The sequence below is a fragment of the Sinohyriopsis cumingii genome, chromosome 16, assembly GCF_028554795.1.
Source record: "Sinohyriopsis cumingii isolate HCF-2022 chromosome 16, ASM2855479v2, whole genome shotgun sequence".
Lineage (NCBI taxonomy): Eukaryota > Metazoa > Mollusca > Bivalvia > Unionida > Unionidae > Sinohyriopsis > Sinohyriopsis cumingii.
The window spans coordinates 88,508,756-88,529,889 of record NC_142976.1 but is presented as its reverse complement, the minus strand read 5'-3'; the positions used below and the strand labels follow the sequence as shown (position 1 = coordinate 88,529,889).

At 34.0% G+C, this 21,134-nt stretch overlaps 1 protein-coding gene across 6 annotated transcripts in view; it reads left to right on the top strand.

The window, feature by feature from the left end:
• Positions 1-13,764, top strand: part of LOC149780959 (ATP-dependent translocase ABCB1-like) — a 91,244-nt gene extending 77,480 nt beyond the window's left edge. For all 6 annotated transcript variants that reach the window (XM_089938063.1, XM_089938061.1, XM_089938062.1 and 3 more), the window contains 5 exons: positions 1,174-1,330; positions 3,983-4,180; positions 5,533-5,739; positions 6,606-6,752; positions 9,258-13,764. In XM_089938063.1, the coding sequence (XP_089794189.1) occupies positions 1,174-1,330; positions 3,983-4,180; positions 5,533-5,739; positions 6,606-6,752; positions 9,258-9,455 (907 nt within the window). In that variant the 3' untranslated portion in view covers positions 9,456-13,764. The remainder of the gene's footprint in view (positions 1-1,173; positions 1,331-3,982; positions 4,181-5,532; positions 5,740-6,605; positions 6,753-9,257) is intronic.
• Positions 13,765-21,134: the final 7,370 nt, after the last annotated feature.

Genomic DNA, 21,134 nt, shown 5'->3' with positions numbered 1-21,134 from the left:
AAATGAAACGTGCGGTCATGACTTCAGGCTTCACCCATCTGCTTTGATATGATGTAGGTTTACATACCAATTGTCACTATATTGTCACAGTAAATTGGACATACATATATCTTTTTGTAAATATGTACAAGAATAGGCATTGGAATTTCAAATCTTCTTTGTGATTTTGAGGTGAGTGTCTGGATTGAGTCGACTCCATGCACCCCTATTTTCTATTTAGTTCAAAATAGGTCACTCTTTACTTGTAAACACAAACAGATGCCAGTTGTTTAGCTAAAATGAAAGATCATCTTCTCAACATGAAAACACCGTAGTAAAAAAAATCCTTGATCTTCCTGCATTGTACATGACTTGATACCTATTTGGGACCCTCGGCAGTGTATCCCTATCTATAAATAACATTGAGTTCTTCCCAACCGGGTCTAACTTCCGGTTCTATACAGTTTTGTTTCACCTGCAACAGTTGTTCTAAATATTCCAAGGAATAATTGAAACTCATCTGTCACAAACTGTATCTTCAAACCATCTTCAATTCAGGGAACCTCAGACATTATTGTTTGGATAGTTTACTTTCAATCTCATCAATTCGTATTACATTGTCAAATGATTTGAACAAGTGTTAATAATATAACAACACTAGTGGGTGTTACTGGAAAAGCTCCACGTGATCCTCAGACCATCTGCCAAGAGCTCAATATCTTACGTTTTCATGCTTGGACAACTGAAATTTCGTTTGAAATGGTATATAAAATACTGAGTTTCTTAGTGACTATATGCAGTCTTGGGGGAATAAGAGGACTGAAATTGAATAATGTCCATGACTGCTTGTTGTCCTTGGAATAAATTTCTCTTATTATTAGGCGATGAGAATATTTAAAAATGTATTCGACCACTAAGGATAACCACAGACACGATACCACCAGATTTTAATGTCCAATACCTAAATCACTTAAGAAAGTCAAAACTGCTTAAGATGATCATGTGATACATTAAGTGGTTTGACTTTATCAAATTTAAGGTAAATAGCATTATTTCCACACAAGGGAGCTAATTTAAGTTCTTTACAGAGCACGGTATATGTGTATATTTCATTTTGTTGTTAATCATTATATTAAGTTTTTGCATATCTGGATAATCTCTTAAACTAAATAGTTTTTGTCCATTTATCTTCAGGGTGTTCGCAGCAATCATATTTGGAGGGATGAGTATAGGAAGAAATGCGGCAAGATCACAAGATTTCAACAAAGCCAAACTGGCTATTGCCAGACTCTTTGCCCTTATAGACAGGGTACCTGCAATTGACTCATCTAGTCTGGACGGCAGAACATCTGTAAGTATTTGATTATGTGCATTTTGTTCTTGTCCCCCAGTATTATTATGAGGAATAAAGAGATCACATTGTCTGTTTGGCTGTCTGTCAACACTTTGCCTTTTCATCTGTCTCTAAATATATTCGTTTGTGGAGCTTAATTCTTACACTGTTCAAGGTATCTTTATAATACGTGGTGCACATGTTGTACTACTACAGGTGTGCCTTTGGCGATTCATAGTTAATCATTTCAAGATTTTGTATATTTTGTGTCCATTATTCAACCCATCAGTCAGTCCTTCCATTCATTATCTACTTTTTTCATTTCGGAAGACAAAACTAGAAAAATGAAGACAAAGATATCTCTATGAACCATGGTTGGTATACATATTAAACTAGTAGTCCAATATTGCCCTTTTTTATTACAGTTCTTCAGTGTCACTACTTTTGTAACATTTACGTTCGCCTGTCAGTTCATGCATTCATAAATAATTCACCCATTCGTTGATGAAGAAAAAGTCCAAAACCGTTCAAAGTATCATTCTTAAATTTAATTATTATCTACAAATTTATGTTCTGTGAAATTTCATACACATATTTCACAGTGGTGTAGATGCCTTTTGTTCTTCATATGTCTTCAAATGCATTATTTTTTAATACTTTTTCATCCATTTTCTTCTCAACATAACCATTATGCAGACATTTTGATTATGGAAAAACCTCTGAACCACTTATGATTGTGCTATGACATTTGATGCACTTAGCGGATAGTGGTGAGGATGCAGTTTTTGCTATTCACAATTCTTCAGTTACGTTTTTTTTAAATATTTGCATCCAGTTGTTTATCCATTGATTTATAATTTACACCCTTATTTCCAAAGAATAACTACCAAAGTTTTCAATATATATCAATTTGAATGTAAGTAGACATATTAGAATAGTGTTTCAAATGTGCACTTTGCTGATCACAATTCTTCAGATACTTTATTCGTTTAACATTCTCTGCCATTTGTCTGTTCATCCATCAATTTATAAAATACACATTTGTTTCCAAAGTTTAACTCAACGGTTTTGCATGTGTCTAATCTTAGTACACGTATCAGAATAGTGGTTCAGATGTGCCTTCTTTACTGATTACAATTCTTCAGTTACAGCATTATTTTCTTTTGCCTGTCCATTCATCCATCTATTATCTATTTTAAAAAATTCTGTTGAAAAGCTACAAATCCGTTTAATATATAAAAAGCTATTAATCTCCATTGTCCTTAATTTCCACAATCTCAATGAAGTAAACAATTTCCACAATGCTATAAATGAGGCATTGAATAACACTAACACTCTCTTGCAAAGCACTTAAGTCAGTAAAGGACAATTCATATTAGTCAGTTTGACATGAGTTTGTCAATATGTCCATAGATCGATTAATTTAGCAATAAAGTAGTCAGAAATTGTAGATGAACTGTTTCTTCCTTCAATACATTACCCAATCATAGTACTTTAGGACAACTACTACTATCTCAAAAATGTAACCCTCCCAGATACTACTTTTAGGTTAATAGATCTAAAAGTTGTCTGCCGACCTAGATAGTGGTAGGGCAGAGTGATCTTCCATTAGGCATAGAATTGGCGGCAAAATGCGCGACCAATCATTTATTACTTGAGCGGAAGACACGCTCTCTATGGATGGAACTGCATGGAGGCTGGGAAGGTGTATGTGTATTATGATTTGGTAAGTATTCTTGAAGAAACATATTTTACTAAGAAAATTTGATTTCTTCTTTAAATACGTTACCCAATCATAATACCTCAGGAGAATAGGTAAGAAGTGGAGAAAGGTACATCCCTTTACCCTTTGATTTCTTCTTTAAATACGTTACCCAATCATAATACCTCAGGAGAATAGGTAAGAAGTGGAGAAAGGTACATCCCTTTACCCTGGAGATACCATCTCCGATCGCCTAAGGTATTAGAGAAATCTTCTAGGAAACCCGACTGGAGTGTCACAATAAAATGTACTACACAAACACATCTCGCTACACCGGATGAAACAGCATACAATCTATAGCTTTCTTCAAAAACAGTATCAAAAGATAAATGTATTGCAAAAGTCAGCATATCAAGTTTAAAATGGAACACGATAAATCATATCACGTTACTAAAATGCAGATTATACAACAATACAACAGAGCTCTGATGTAATATCTATTCTGCTCCATATATCATATGAAGAAATCATTAGACGTGTGGAAAGTTTAGCAATTTAGCAGTCTCAGAGTGAAATTGCTAAAATAAATCCCGTTGGTCATCTTAACCTCACTAGATCTACACAATCAGTCAAATCTAACTAGTCAAAATCAATTTCCGACATTTTTGTCACAAAGTCAGGAAATTTGACACTTGCGGACAACTTCTGGTAAAGTCTTATCTTGTATTACTCTTTTGCCTCTTCGTATAATCCAAGTATCACTATACAAATATTGCGTATAATTTTTGTAAGCCGTAAAGTTGCTGTGTGTGAATGATCAACCCTTATGCCTCTTGGTCAGCAAGTTCCAAGTTTTTCGAAAATAGTCTGTCTACTATTTTATTTGGATATTTGTTTTTTCAATCAATTCTAGTTTGTGATGAAGTCCGACATTTTACTTCTATAACTTGTTTTGTTCTCATTTTTAGACGTCTTTCTCTGGGGCAGTTGAGTTTAAGAAAGTCAGCTTCCATTACCCAGCAAGACCAGATGCCAAAATCCTTAATGAAATTAGTTTTGATGTAAAACCAGGTGAAACACTAGCTCTAGTAGGAACCAGTGGATGCGGAAAGAGTACCACAGTCAGCCTCATCGAAAGATTCTATAACCCGGCAGATGGAACAGTAGTAAGAATATGCCCAATATGGCTTTGTTACTGGAATGGTAAAGTCAGTATCTCAAAATTATTTGTGTGACAAACAAAGACTGAATGCAGTGAGTGTAGCAGAAGTACCAAGTGCTAGTAGCTACTGGCTGTGACAGTCAGTACACGAATAATGAGCCACATGGACTTGAGGACGGTGTATTAGGTTTAGATAATGTATGTCATTTATAATAGTAAGGCTTATTACACAGCGTATATATGTGTGTGTGTGTGCTTTAGAGTTTTAATGTAGCTTTAACAATTTTTCAGTCATAACGCTACGATGTCTGCATTGTGACAGTTTATAGTGATGTCTGACACTGTATAGTGATATCTAGCACTGGGGCATCATCCTGCAGATATTTAACAACATATCTCACCCAGTCACATTATACTGACACCAGACCGGCCAGTCCTAACATTAACCTCTTAATGCTGAGCAACAGAAGAGGCAGCTGTTAGTACCATATTTACAAGTCTTTGGTATGACTCGGCCGGGGTTCGAAAGTCAAATCACATAGACAAACGCAATACACACACACACACACACACACACACACATATATATATATATATATATATATATATATATATATATATATATATATATATATATATATATATATATATATATATATATATATATATATGGATCAGTGACGTTTCAGATGTTCTAACGATCTGATGCTTAATCAAGATTCCGTCGGAAATATTGCTTCTCAGGTCATTGTTTTGTTCAGCTAGAGACGTTCATGTCAAGCTAGAGACGTTCATGTCAAGAACCAAATTTAATTCCGTAATAAATGTCCCTGCTATGTCAGAATTTCATTTTATTGATATATTGATAAATTAAGGCGTAATGCACATCAGCACATGAAAGTCTATTATGTGCCAAGACTACGGGTTCTAAAATGTTTTGTGCTGAGTCACCACAACATCTCATCTGGGCTGGTTGGGACAAGATTTAGTCCCACAGCCCTCTCTATGCAATTCCAGCGTACATAACTCTGAGCCACCGTGACTCCCATAACAAATTATAAGGTAGGTAGCCATGGTTAATGGTAACATATGCATTGTTAATGATAACACGGGCAGGGTTAATGGTAATACATTCGTGGTTATTAATAACACGGGCATAGTTAATGAGAACAAAGGTGTGGTTAATGATAACACCGGTACAATTAATAGCAACGAACAGTATAATTATCCTGCATAGAACTTAGTTAAATAGTCATAATGAAAAGAAGGCAATGGCTGATGGAAAAAGTCAAAGAAACATCCTTTTATGCTACATAAGTGCTTACATTTGCATGCTCCAATTATTTGTCCTTATAGCTAGTGGATGGGGTTGAGGTCAAAAGCCTGAATCTTCAGTGGCTACGGTCACAGATCAGTGTGGTCTCCCAGGAGCCAACCCTGTTTGATGCCAGCATCGCAGAAAACATTGCTTATGGAGACAATAGCCGTGTTGTGACTATGGAAGATATTATACATGCAGCCAGGAATGCCAATATTCATACCTTTATTCAGTCTCTTCCACTGGTATGACTTTCATTCATTTCCATATTAAATTAATATCATTCATAAATTGTTACCCTGTATTGCATCTATTGTTTGCAAAGCAACCTTCTCCTACTTTAGTTTCTGGATTCCATTTTATTTACAAAAGAAAATCAGTAGCTATTGGTGCTAAGATTTGAAATGATGTCAGTGCTTTTGATTTAAATCATTTCAGACAGCACATAACAAATGTATATCCTAAGCAAGATGATTATGATGATGATGCAGTCAAATACATGTAAATGAATAATTTTATTGAATGACGCCCTACTAAGAGAATTCTAAATTTCGGCAAAACTTCTGTGTCATTGGCTAGTTATTTATACTTTTTTCTTCTATTATTTCATGTTCTATAACAAAATAACTAAAAAAGCAGAATCTACATTAATAGAAAATGACAGTTTGGAAACTATTGATTCATCTTTTCAAGGCTAAATCATATAACTTACCTGATTTTGAGTTTGCAATTAACTTGACAGGTTGATATAAGGTGTACCTATAGGAAAACTTTAACAAGATAAACATATACATGAAATAATGCAAGAAAAAAGGTTAAGATATCAAAAAGGTCTTGAAATCATTATTAAATAATAGATGAAAATATATAAAATTCTACAAATTATGGACAAATTTTGTTAAAGAAACACATTCCTCCAAAGTAAACGAATATCTCATTTAGTTCATATATTATGCAATTTAAAAGCTTTTATTTGTTGATAATTATCAAAAAGAAAACGTTTTGCAAGATTGAAAATGCATACCATCAAGCACTTTTATATTTATGGGGACCAATTATTTTTTATCGTTACTATTATCCAAATTAAATGCCAGTACCCTTTCTGTTTTAGGGTTATGAGACAAATGTGGGTCGCAAAGGGACACAACTTAGTGGTGGACAAAAACAGAGGATCGCAATTGCTAGAGCCCTAATTAGAAATCCGAAGATCCTCTTGTTGGATGAGGCCACATCTGCATTGGACTCAGAGAGTGAAAAGGTACTACATATTTCACCCATGATAGGCCCCTTATGACAGCCTTTCGCATTTTGGAATGGGACATAACAAATATATCTCTAGCATTTGCTACAAGATCCTACATTTAATATCTATATCATGCATACTATTAAGGAATTACAATCTCCAGTATTTCATGTATTGTAACGAAGAATGTTTCATTGGAAATCAATTGTATAAGCCTCAGTACATTTTTTGTTTCCTTTTGTTTTATTGCGTTTTAAAATATATACAATTTGTGATGATTATATGGTATACAGTGTGAAACGATTATACACAGTGTGAAATGTGTATATGTGATGATTTTATGGTATACAGTGTGAAACGAGTATACACAATGTGAAATGTGTATACAGTATTAATGAATATACAATATGTAATGAGTATACAGTATACAATATGAAATGAGTATATACAATGTTAAATGAATATACAATATGTAATGAGTATGCAGAACAAAAGATTACAAATGAGTATACAATGTGCAGTGAGTATACCAAGTATTATGGGTTTACAATGTGTGGTGAGTATATGAATACATAAGTACTTACCAAATTTAATTTTCTACCTACTGGAGTGTTTGTGTTAGGCTTTGGTAAAAAATGTGTATTTAATAGCAGTTATGAATCGGGTCCTAGCCGGAACTACAGATGTGTGAACATAAAAACTATATGGACATACATAATTATGTTGTCAATTACTGACAGAATAGGGCATCCATCATATTTGTGTGATCTCCACCTTTTTTATGCTGATTTCATTATGCCACTGAGGTTATATAAGATAGGTAGAGATTAGGAACGGAGCATACCATCAGAGAAAGTGTTTTCATGTGCTAGAATTTCGTAATTAACAGGAAATGAACATATTATCAAATATGGTTTTATGCCTGTATTATCATCAAGGTTGTTTCCGACTTTAGGTAAGTTTAGCTATATGAATTAAAAAAGGTGGGCAAGGGTACATGTAACTGTGTAAAGGCAATAAATTTGTGCACAAACTTGTACATGTGACTCAAAAGGTAAATTAGCATTGGTATTTGTTTAAAAGCAAACAATATTATTTTACTTTACATCTGTAAATGTAGATCTCAGTCTGAATAGTAAATTTTATCTTAAATATTCATGTTTTAGTAAATGACCAAAATACAATGTAACTAATCAGGCCAACAGAACTTTAAAAAACACCAACAGACTATGGGTTCCTGTGAAACAAAATCTACACAAACAGAACTGCACAATTTTACCTTAAATTTTAAAACAGATGTAGCACATTTTATCACGTGACCAGTTTAATTGCACATTGGAGGACAACAATCAGATGGACCGTAATTCCTTTCAAAACTCTAAGTTCTTTAGACCGATTAATGACATACAGAATGAGATTAATAAGTTTAAGTTTACCTCTGTTAAAGGTGAATTTCACTTGGGTTGTTCCTTTGATACAAAAATGTGTCATTACACTTAGCATAAGTCCATTTGTAAATGGTTTACTAAGGTACTTTAATTTCAAAATTAAAAAGATCCCTAGGGTGCATATAGTACCTTTTCGCCTGTATTTTTTCATAACCTCAATTTTTCCTTAACTATCAATCCATTAAATGATAATCTTGTTTCTTTTTTAGTTATTTGAATAGAAAACTCTTCTCTTATTGAAATATTTGACATTCTTGACATTTATTAAAATTTGAAATAATATTCTTACCTGGAGTTGATGGCACACCCAAAACAACAAATAGTAAAAGAAAAAGTGTCTGAAATACAGACAATACATTCATTTGGACACTTTTCGTACTAAATCAAAAGGTGGCCTCTCATGACAGGTTTGATAGATTTTAGAACAAATTTTATGAAAAGTTATATAGTATACCATAGATAGATGGGAAGGACATGACTATTTACTTATAGTATACCTGACTATACCATAGATAGATGGAGAGGCCATCATTATTTACTTATAGTATACCTGAATATACCGTAGATAGATGGGAAGGCCGTCATTATTTACTTTTAGTATACCTGAATATACGGTACATTGATGGGGGAAGCCATCACTATTTACTTATAGTATACAATAGTTATACCATATATAGATGGGAAAGCCATCACTATTTACTTACAGTATACCTGGCTATACCGTATATAGATGGGGAGGCCATCATTACTTGCTTATAGTATATGCTTAGAAGAAGAAACAATGTTTAATTGCATGTCAGTGTAAGGTCCAACTTTTGAGGTCAAATTGTTTGTAGAACATACAATGTTACTGCTTTAAAATGAAACCTTTAATTAATTACATGTAATACAAATTATGAATTGGAATCATTCAACACTACAATATGTGCCATCAAAAATAATTTCGATTTTACTTTTATTTGTAATATTACAGTTTTAGTATAGTTATATAGTTAGATGCAGAGATATGGTGACAAAACGAACTTCGCTTGTCCGAATCCGTTTGAATGACAAACAAATTACTTTTTTTCAGATTGTGCAGGAAGCACTTAGCGAGGCACAGAAAGGTCGCACGTGTATTGTGATTGCTCATAGATTGTCTACAATAAAAAATGCGGACAAAATAGCCATTATCCATAAAGGAGCTGTGGTTGAGTTAGGCAATCATGCAGAGCTGATGGCTACGAAAGGAGCATATTATAGGCTACAAAATGCTCAACAGAGGAGATAAAACTATTTGTGATAGGTATTTTCCTATATGGTTCTTTCCAAATTCCTCGATTATTCATCTGCTAATGATGTAGACGACAATCATTCCTCTTGAAAGCATTGAGAAATTAGTGTGTGTCAAGTAAATCTCTATTGGAAAGCTGACCAAGATGGGTCAGTTTGGAGCAGATGACAACCATTTATTGTACAGAGACATATTTTTGACCCAAATGTAAATCTGTTTGCGGTCGGGAATTACTATATAGATACGGCAAGTCCCTTGGACTTGACAAACATTTAGTGACAATTTTGTTTAAGAAAAATGATTATCTTTCTTCTTTATAATACAAATGAGTATTTCAAATTGTTTTTGCTATTCTGTTTTCTTTAACATTTTAAACATTTAGTACTAGTACTACTTTCCATCATAATCTTCATAGTTAATACAATTTCATATTGTCACACTTACTGCATTGGGGTTAAATATCTAAGGATGGAAATGAATGAGACCATTCCAAATCGCAGCTTCTAGCGTAGTTCAATCATTGAATATTTTGTGTCAAAATGTATATATTCAGCCTTGACTCTCAGTGCCAATTATACAATACAGCTAATATCTGAAGTGTAAATAATGAGATTTACTAGTTCTACGTCTTTATCAATTTAATGCAACCACGTAAATTTATTTTCATTGGATCTCAGTAGGTAAGACGGCGTGAGTTCTTACACCACTGTATGTCTACATGCGATGATATTTGCAAGAATTTAACATATCAGCAACTCTAATACCATTGAAAATTAAATTTTAAATCCAACCTTCAGAGTGCCAGTAACTATCATCTTGTAACCATTAATTGAATCATTAAATCTATATGATAATCTGTACATTGTAGGGCGTAGGACACAATGTTGAACATGCACAAATGATTCCTTTATTCATTACTTCACAATTTTGGTATATGTGTGCTATAAGTTCCCCTCTTGTTACTTTATTTGGGGCTTTACTATTGCGTTAAATGATTTCTTTGCTTTTTCAGCATTGTTATGGTCGAATGTTCTGATAAATTTAGTTATTGCTTAGTTAGTGTTTTACTTCAATTGCTCAGATTAAAATAGCAACACCCAAAACGTTACTTTCATGCCCGTTGAATGAACCATCGTAAGCCATCAAAGAATAAATGATCAGTTGTGTGTCAAGTTTAGATGTGATGTACTTAAAATACACAATTGTAGCAATTTATTGAAAAATTTGTAATAATGCTCTGTCAGGAAAATATTTAAATATTTTTCCCATGTAATATGCTCATTCTCAGCAAGATTTGAAATATTTTGTTAGACCTGATTGTTGTTTTTGTTTGGGAAAATTTAGCTTTTCAAAGAAATGCTGTTTGTAACCCATGGTCAACGTTTGTAATGTTTCCTCAACTGCTTTCTACTACTTCTTTGGTTAATTGAACTTTTATTTCCTTTTTCATGGTTTTCGTTAACTGATTCAAGATATTTTATTTTCCGTTTTTTGTTCAATGGTTTATCCATCTTTGAGTTGTTCCTCCTTATCAGTATCAGAACCTATGCATTGCATATCGTCAACATGTAGATTTTGTTTAGGTTTCATGGAAACCTAAAGAGTGGTGCTATAGGCACTACCTCATGACTGTTAATAATTCTGCAAGGCACACATTTATTCCTTCCCTTATCGAATTAATAGAAAACGTTACAAAAAGAGTGACAGTTTGTGTTTTTGTGTTGTTTGAGACCCTTATTTAAGTTATCCCATTGTTTTTCAAGTCTTCAAAAACACAAATGTATATTCAGTGACCTTGTTACTTATTGCTTTGAAATTTAATTAATTGCAAACTTGATTTGCTTTAAATTTCATAAGGTAATATGCTGTTAAGACTGCTAGCCAAACAGTTCTTGTCATCACAAGCTGTCAAAACCACTTTTCACGTTGGTATGAGGCATTTCATGGTTGTATGATCTGGGTAGGCTATTATCAAGATAATTGTTTTGCGGAACTGATCATCTATTAAGATCGTCTTTTACACGTCCTTTACAATTGTTTTCTTCATGATCAATTTGGACCCTAAAGGACTAAAGATCTGAACTAGTTTTCATCCTGCATATCCTTTAAAATACCATTAATCTCTTTCTTTATTTGTAGTACGTTAAACAAGTTCTTCGTTGCAATGTCACTGGTGTTTTTATTTGTTTACATAATGCACTGGTTGTCACCAATTGGACAGTCTTTTGTTGAAATTGTTGTCTGGTGTTGTTTGAAACATTTACATGCATTTAGCTCAATGATAGGAAAGAGCAACTCTAGTTTTCCTTTCTAATTCTATTGGTATATACAACATTAGATTTCTGAATTGAATCACATAATTTGTTTTGGCATACATCATAATAATGTCTGTATAGTTGGTTTATTTACTTTCTACTTTTTACCGTTCCGGTGGCCTAGTGGTTAGAGCGTCCGTCTCGTATGCGGGAAGTCGTGGGTTAATGTACCTGGGTGGGACATCATGCTACATGTCGGCGGCATGATGCCCCAGTGCTAGACATCACTATAAGCTGCCACATTGCAGACATTTTAGCGATATGACTGAAAACTTGTTAAAGCTACGTAAAAATCCAAATCACATCACATTACTTTCTACTTTTCAATTATTTGCTTCCTAAAGATCGAGCATTTCTTGTAGAGGTGATATCAACTTTTATTCTGGGTGTAATCGGAGAGCACTTATATTGGTCATGTAACTCCTTCGAAATTTCCAAATCCATTTCTGAAATTTAACCAGTTTCAATGCGATCCAGAATATTGGTGAGAAATGATCTATTGTTTAATTTGTACGTTACCTGCCCATCTAATATTCCTAAGTGGCAAGTCTTGGCGAAGAGCCAAATCATACATGGTGTTAATAAAGAAGAACATGAAAAAGGACTTCTGTTCTAATGTATCTTACTCATGCATCAAAATAGTCCTCTTTGTGATCCCCTATCTAACATCAAAAAACATTTTTTATAGTCAGTCACCAGTTCTAGTTCTACACCAATGAAATAAACAATTGATAATGAACTAATGCTGGTGCACTGAAATATCCATCATGGTCAAGATGAGATCTGCATTCTACAAGATTTTAATTTTGGATGTTCAAGTGTTTGCGATTTGCTCAAAGCATTGTAAAACACCTAAAATGCAATCATTACACCTGTTAAAAATTAGTTAATAACTCCTGTATATAATTTAAAAAGCATAAACATGATCGAAAAGAAATATGAATATGCTTGCCGTTTTTAAGTGTCTTTGATTGCATCCTGACTACGTGTGACTAACACACAGTTGAAGTTGCAGTAAATGGTAAATGAACCTTAAGTTGATGCTGATAGCGTTTTTAACTGAACAATATAATTTTTTTCAGGAAACATTTATACAATTTAACATAATATTTTGTTCTTTTTAAAGAGCTTCTTGGTTTTGATGTCTACTTTTGACTAGGCACAAATTTCGGTGTATCCCTACTTTGCTATTTACACCCTTCAACAAATAAATAGGAACAGATCAATGTGCCTTTCTTTCTGCTTTTTTATGACCATAAAATACCAAACATATCTATGCTCAAATGTCACTTACACATTGATAAATGTATTTAATTTGTCTTCAGTTCTGTATAGATCCTCAATTTATACAGAACAGATATTGAACCAATGACCACTGACCTTTCATGAATTATTTCTACCTTATTTTAGATTGATTAAGTTGCATTAAAAGTTAATTTGCTATTTTGCATGTTAACGTGTGCTTTTATTATTGCAATAAATATTAGAAGAGAAAATTACTTAATCACATCATTGAAAATGGTAAATGAATCATTTAACAAAAAAGCAAAGCCACAAAAGAATCGCTAATGAGAGGAGTCATCCACAAATAACTGATAGGACGTACGCACAGATTAGACAAAAGTAAATCATTATTAAATGGATGGAAATTTATGTCTATGATTCTTTGAATCCATATATTAAGAAAATATTTTTTTTAGATTAGTTTTCTCGGAAATGTTTCATTTTAAGTAGTTATTAAAGTGACAGTATTTGGACACTGAACTTCAGTTTGAAATTCAATTGTAAAAGGTTGCTGCTTATTTGGAATATTTGAACACTTTCAAAGAATGCTCTGTTGTTACTATTTTATTTCTTGCCTTTACTCTCACAGTCTTATCTATTATCTTTTATTTAGTTTTTACGTTTGATAATTATGCTTTTGTACTAACCATAAATGAATTTTATGCTTTTTTAATAACCCCACGATCAATAAATATTACTTGATGAAACTCGTATTTTACTATTATTTTCAATACGTATTTACTTGTATTAACCTGTGTACCTATTTTCTGTTTTTGTCTCTTCATCTCTCTGTTTTTCTTTCTTTCTTACGGCTAAAGATTTTATCAACAATATAAATACAATATCAAATCTCCGTGTATTTATTGTTGCAACAGCGCCACCAGGAGTGATTAGGATCATAACTAAGATATGTTCTGCTTTCTTGAGTGGACAAATAAATATCTGATTAAATAATGAGGGAAAGCTAATACAATGGACAAATGACAGAACAAAACTATAGCAGATGGCGGCGGTACTGTTTTGTTACTGATTGACATCGTTATAAAAATGAACATTATTATTGCATATATAACAACAAGTTACAAAAAAATGCAAAGGCTCATTATCAATTGCTCTTGGAACACTGCACGCCGTTAAGCTATTCGTGCGAACGCAAGTACTTATGGAGGACATGAGCTGGAAGAGTGAGCTAGAATTGTGTAGTAAATAGTATTATGATGACACGGATGTCCCTCTTTGACGAAGTTTCTCTTACGTGGTCGCAAGTGTCGATTTAGAAAAGTAAACGAAAACAATCACTTACAATGATAGCATTGGTAGCACGAGCTATCAGAGTTTACTTATTCATACAGGACAGCATACTCATGGAACACCGTTCAACAAAAGTATTTTTGTGTTGGGAGATTTCGTCTACGTTGGTGATAGTTCATAGGAAGAGATCATGTACGACCATAAGTTTCGCTAATTGTGCATTTAATTTTTTTTTTAAATCTATGATCAAAGATGCAGATAAGAAACAAAATAATATAAAAACAAAATAAAATGTTTAGCCAAAAAAGAAACGGCTTGTTCAGCACTCTTCAGCATCTAACTTATTACACGGCCAGTAAGTCGAGACATTTCGCTAACTCGTGTAACTTCCAATTTTATTTAGGCATTTTAATTTTATCAGGAATCAATCGTCTTTGTCTGTTCCAGGACCTCTGTCACCATTTGCATCTTCACCACCTACTGAACCGCTTACAAACCTTGTTTGAGGCAGAGCAATTGTTGTTATAAATGTTACTATCGCTCGAGCTAAGTTATATATATTAGTATACATCTTCTTTAAACAATTGTTTCAGTTTTTTAGAAAACTGTAAACTTTGTTCAAAAGTTGATTTTTATCTGTATCAGTACGTTCTCCAAACTGTTTATCCAGTTGTGTTAAATGTCCACCCAACTGAGTTACTTTGCTTTTATCATTTTCCAAAGTACGTTCTTTCAATGGAAAGATATCTCCGGCGACCTCGTGGTTAACGTGTCCGCCTCGGATACGGGAGATCGTGGGTTCAAACCCCAGGCCGAGTCATACCAAAGGTTTGTACAAGTGATATTAGTAGCTGTCTTGCTTGGAGCTCAGCATTAAGAGGTTAGTGTTAGGACTGGTCGGCCTGCTGTCAGGATAATATGACTTTGTATGACATCTTGCTACATGCCTGTGGCGTTATTTCCTAGTGTTAGACATCACTATAAACTGCCACACTGCCGACATCGTAGCAATACGACTAAAAGAACTTTAAACCTACGTTAAAAATCATACACACACATTCAGTTGAACCATTTGATTGCATTGTTTTATTCAGGGGGTCCTGTTCTTTATCTTTTTGTGCCTTTTAGTGTTTTTCATCCATTTTAATATCAATATCATAATTATATTTTCAACTTTGTAACTTATATTAGATTTTACATAACCATTTCATTCTTTAGTGGAAATTATTTGTACAGAATAAAAGAAACACATATATACTATCTAGAAGACAATAACTGATGGCTTATTAATGGAATCACAAATAAATGAAGGTATTTTGACAGGAGGTAAAATAAAAACTGTCAGCAATATCTAAATGTGATGCTGATGCTCTTAAAATGCAGTACAGGGACTGATTTAAACAAGCAAATTATACAGTGTTGTTTTAGGTACAATAAATGCTTACAGCAGAAGTTATATTTTGAGCACACAAAAAACGGCTGATTGTTATGAATTGGGTGGACCTGAATAAACAGAACCCCAAGATGTTATAAGACAATGTAAAATCTGCAGACAACAATTTCAGAGTTCAATGAAAACAAACCTTGTTCACTTGACTATGTAAGTGAAATATTTAAATAATAACTTTTAGTTACAACAAAGTACTTCAGTAACCTGCACAACGATCGTGTGGTGATAGCATGTTAATTGTTGTTGTTGTTGTTGTAGGGTTTAACGCCATTTTTCAGCACACGATAGGCTATTTATGGCGGCCAGTATTAATGGTGGAGGAAAAACCCAGGAAAACCCCGGGAAGAACCACCGACCCACGAGAAGCATGTTAATTGTAAAGTTCTTGCAAGAAGGGTCTGCATCCTCTTCACAGAGTATGTCTTTGATGAAGAAAGACCACATACAAATCAATAATACGTGTTAAAAGTGTCACACCTATAACAACTGCAATGGGCTTGACTTCAGGATTAAGCATGATACAATATTAAATATCGTGATTTTCATTTATCTCTCATTAAACGAGATATTTTCTTTCAAGTAAACGGGAACAACATGCAGATTAATTTAGTTTCTGACGCTCATGTAATCATTGATTACAAATGATTAGTATTAAGGTGTTTTCGCATTAGGCCCCATTAGTAACTTCGTGACGTAATCGTTGGAACAGATCCATTCTTAGTGGCTTTATATCAAAGAGGCCAAGGTCGCGGTTTAGTATTTAAAGCAAAGCATTGGTTTGGTCAAACGAACCCCAGTTTGATTCCAGTTTGGAGAAATCTTAACCATTCATGTTTAAAGGTGCTAGATCATTATTTATCCCATAAGCTAAGCCGCTCTCTATTCACTTTCACAAAAATAATACTTCTCAGACAAAGATAAAGTATCCGATAATAAAAGACTATGAGAAGCTCTTATGTCCTTTAATATTTTGAATGGGATAAATAAGTAAGTTCGATTCATGTATGAGTGTTCGATTCGTCATGGGCACGATGATGCACAATCACTGCAATTTATCTTAAACGAGAGTGCTACTCTACAAAGAAGAGCTTCATGTTATAGAGGTGGCGCTCACCAGATAATATGTACTTTTGAGAGAGTGACGTATGTAAGGTGAAGTAGTTCGCATTTAAAACATGCACAGTGGAGAGAACGTTTGCATACCTCTATGCTACATTAATGTAATGTGGATGATATTTCTTTTGGATATTGTACTTTTGGAAATTTTACATGATTTAAGCACACTGCTAACTAAAATGACTGCTCCCTTGTGTTAAAAAATCAGTCTGAATTAGTCTAAAGTACACTATACATATCAGCTATTAAAATAGGGAAAATGAATTTTGCCAGACTAGACAATACCAGCTTCTGAAAGTGCAATGAATGAATTACCAAATATATAAAATGTAAAAAAAGTTATCGGCTCTTTTTTATACAATTGACCTCTGAAGTTCAGAAAGTGAAAATGACCAAGTAGAGCTAGCACTTTTTTGAAAGGTGCACATTTGAAGTAAGGCCAAGCTGTATACTCTATAACCCATAGTACACCCATCAATCATACACCAAAATAAAGGGAATTAAAGGTTCTTTGCATTATACCTAAGATATACAAGGTCTTTTTTAAATAGCCAGTATAACCAGTGAGGAAAGCCGGGGATATTCTTTTTCTTTAAATTCCTAACCCTTATGCAAAATGCGAAACTGTATAGCGCCACCAGAACCTGTTTGTGGAATTTCTATTCACCATATTTGGCCATGTACGATAAACATTCTGAATTATATGATATTTGAAATCGGTATATGAAATCTTACACTAGGAATAGGGTGACAAGCAGCTTTGGCTGCTTTATCTACCATTTAATTACCCATAATGCCAATGTGATTAGGCAGCCAAAAGGTCAGAATGCTTATTCTAGATTTTGTGAGAAAATCGTGTTTCTGCAATATACAGGATATTAACAGGTTCCGTAATTTCAGGTTTTGCAATGCATTCAGTGTGATAAACGACTCTATAAAGATAACAAAATGTGTTATTTGGGAGATATAAGTGTAATTTATTAAGGGTGTAATTTCAACTGTAAATATGGAGGCTATTTATTGTAACTGCCTCTGGACTGTGCCACGAAGTGTTGCAAAGGAAGCTCGAACTTTGTCTCCATCTTTCAAAACCGTCTGTATAGATGTTATACATGGACCTATAATCACCATGGTAATTTTTTATTTCATTGAAATTATTCTGAACAATTAGAAAATATATTGAGGACACTTCGAATTGACCAATAACAGACATAATTTAGATAATTTCAATTTTGATTTTGGGACGTATAAGTTTGCAATATTTGCAAGATTCATATTTGCTGCTTGTATGTGAGCGCGAATTCACCCACCCAAAGATCAAATGAAATATTTATTTATTAACGTTGAACGTTTTAGTAGTTGGGCCTAAAGACGATACTGTATATGAGATTAGATGTACTAGACATCTTATGTGGAGCTTGCCTAAAAGAAATGTATGCTTTTCTTTTATTTCAGGAGTTGAATCTCTTTCTATTTCCACTTGAGGTAGTTTATAGAGTACGAGAAATTATTTCTGTGGCAATTCGCACACGATATTATCTCAGTGTGGGACGATACAGCATAACCCGCCTACTTACATATATGGTAGACCGATTTTCTGTTAAAAGCCATTTTGGTATTGCCTTTTTTCTGACACTTAAACTTTTTAAAATTTAGCATGAAACCACGCATACCTTTTATTAGAGAATAAAACAATTAAAAGACCCAGCCTTCAAAAGATGCTGTTAAGCGGCATTTGTACAGCCTCATGCTGTAAAACAGCTAGGCCTCCGGGTCTGCACCTGAAAAAATAGTTTTACACCAAGTGTTCGAAGGATATTTTGTCGGTATAAACTGAAATACAAGATACTAAAACAAAATCATATTGAATTTGTTGTCTTACAAAATGAAAATTGAAAAATCAAATCACTAGCCAATGGGTGCACCTAAAACTTTTTAGTACTCTACTTTTTGAAACGTTTGACACTTTTCCCTGCCAATTGACTCGTTTCCAGCCTGTACATTATTTGGTGGTCCGATCGAGTGGTCCATGCTTAAGGCTGTATTAAAGTAAATATCGAAATACTTTAAACTGTTTACTTATATTGGTGTTACATATGCACATCAAAGAACTGACAAATATATTTTGTTCTTGCGACCACGGTTAAGCAGGGTTTTTTTTTATTGTCATTTTGCATATTCAGATTTTGAAACGATTTGTTGCCATTGCAATATAGTAAACATACCAATCTGAAACTAAAATTAGAAAGGATTAATAAATCAGATTTTGATACATGGACATCACACCATCGCTTAATAAAGGTATTCGTTTACATTGCTTGTTAGCCCCTAATAGCTCCAGCACTAAAGCTGGTTACCGGAAAATAGTAATGTGTGCAGCTTGCATTTTTATATCCTAAAAGTCTGATCGCACGATATATATAATGTATGGATAGGAACTGGCTTTTAGTATATATTTTATTTTTGGTATGTGCGGTGTCCTTGTTAAAAAAAAACTAATTTAAATATCAGTGGCTTATGAAAGCCTAGTCCAAGGGAAAATGAGTCGTAAAATTGAAAAGAAAACAACGATCACAGACGAAGGTCAGACATAAATTAGATGGCCCAGGACATAGGCCAGAGGATTCATAACATTCGAAAGACCAGTGGCCATACACGAAAGCCAGAAATTATGTGCTCTAGGTTTTAAATGTTGTAGTCTAGGGCTCATGTCAGAGGTCAAGCAGCTAAACACATGGATTTAATGGTTTTCACGCATTAGTAAGTAACGGTGACCTCACATAAAGTTTTATAGAAGGGCTGATCTGTGGTGTGTCAAAATTTAAAAATTGGCGGATGGCTATATGTTGTTGGAAAACCGGTTTGAAGTGGAAGAAAACTAGTTAACCGGTTAAAATTTTATAGTACGGGTTAAACACGCCTAGCACAAAAGATGGTTGTATATACTACTCTTCATTGTTGGTATCACTTTTAATGTCGATATACATAACTATGATTCAACTAGAAGAGTGTGCTTGTCAATTTACCGTTTTCCATTTGTTCTTGCCGGTTTTGATGTTTTACAGTGATGGTTTGTGACAAGACACGGTTGTTGGAGGATGCAAGTGGCAGAATGAGGGTCATGGTTGCACCTGTGCAAAACTGGAAGTATTGATAATTATACTGGTCACATATTTTAATAATAATGTCATATCATGACTTGAAGGTCGGCCTTACTGAAAATCAACTTGCGAAGATAAAAAATCGCAATGAAAAACACGTGTGAGGTCACACTGAAACTTTCTCAGGTAAAATTAATCTGAAATGTCTTCGTGTTGTTGGCCCAAATACAGCTCGCTCAGCTTAATGCGGCCAAACACAATAACACCTCAGTAACATTAAAATTATCCAAATCAGAGGTGGCACAAATGCAAAAGACCGGTGGAATATGTCCATTCATTGCAGCCATTCCAGATTTGTTGGCAGCAGCGGCTCCAGCGGTTGCAAAAGATACAGTGTTATGGGTTGTCGGAATTTAATCAGAAATTGCACCAGAAAAGGCGACTGGTGGATGCATAGCGTCTCGTGGTCGTATAAAAAGGAAAAGACCTTCGATTACCAGACACGAATCGTCGAATACCCTCTTGCATCGTTGGAGCCCCGCATACGCGAAACCAAGATCGTTAACGAGATTTAACAATAGGGACGTTTATCAAAGACTGTGTTGATGATACTACTGCTACAACAAAACAATATGTGAATGAACAAATCGCTAATATGCCAGCATCACCACGCGAAGTAACTCAATGGATCACTTTCAAAAGCCTATTAACCAGCAAAGGAGGATCAAAAGCTGAAGATAAAACAAATGGCCTAATTGTTTTCACTGCTGTCGGCAATAGTTTTTATACACCTAAAACTCACAGCTTAAAGGTACGCGAGTCTGCATCGTATTTATTTATCGCATCTGTTATTATAGTGGCGGAAGAAATGCAATGTCAATATTGGTTATAAAAAACAAAAACCAGTTCGGCAGGTCGTTAGTAAAAAGTGCTGACATATATAATAATATTTAAAAATCTTTCATATATACAATATAGATGTCGTTGGTAGCCGGGGATGAAATTCAGTTGGAAGGACTCAACATTAATCCTGCCGGGTACTTAAATATCTTTTGGCGTTTGTGCTTAAGATAAGATTTTTGTCATTGTATATAAGTACTGAAAACTAACCGCGGTAATGTGGTTGCGTAATCTACCGACTTGCTGATGAATATTTACG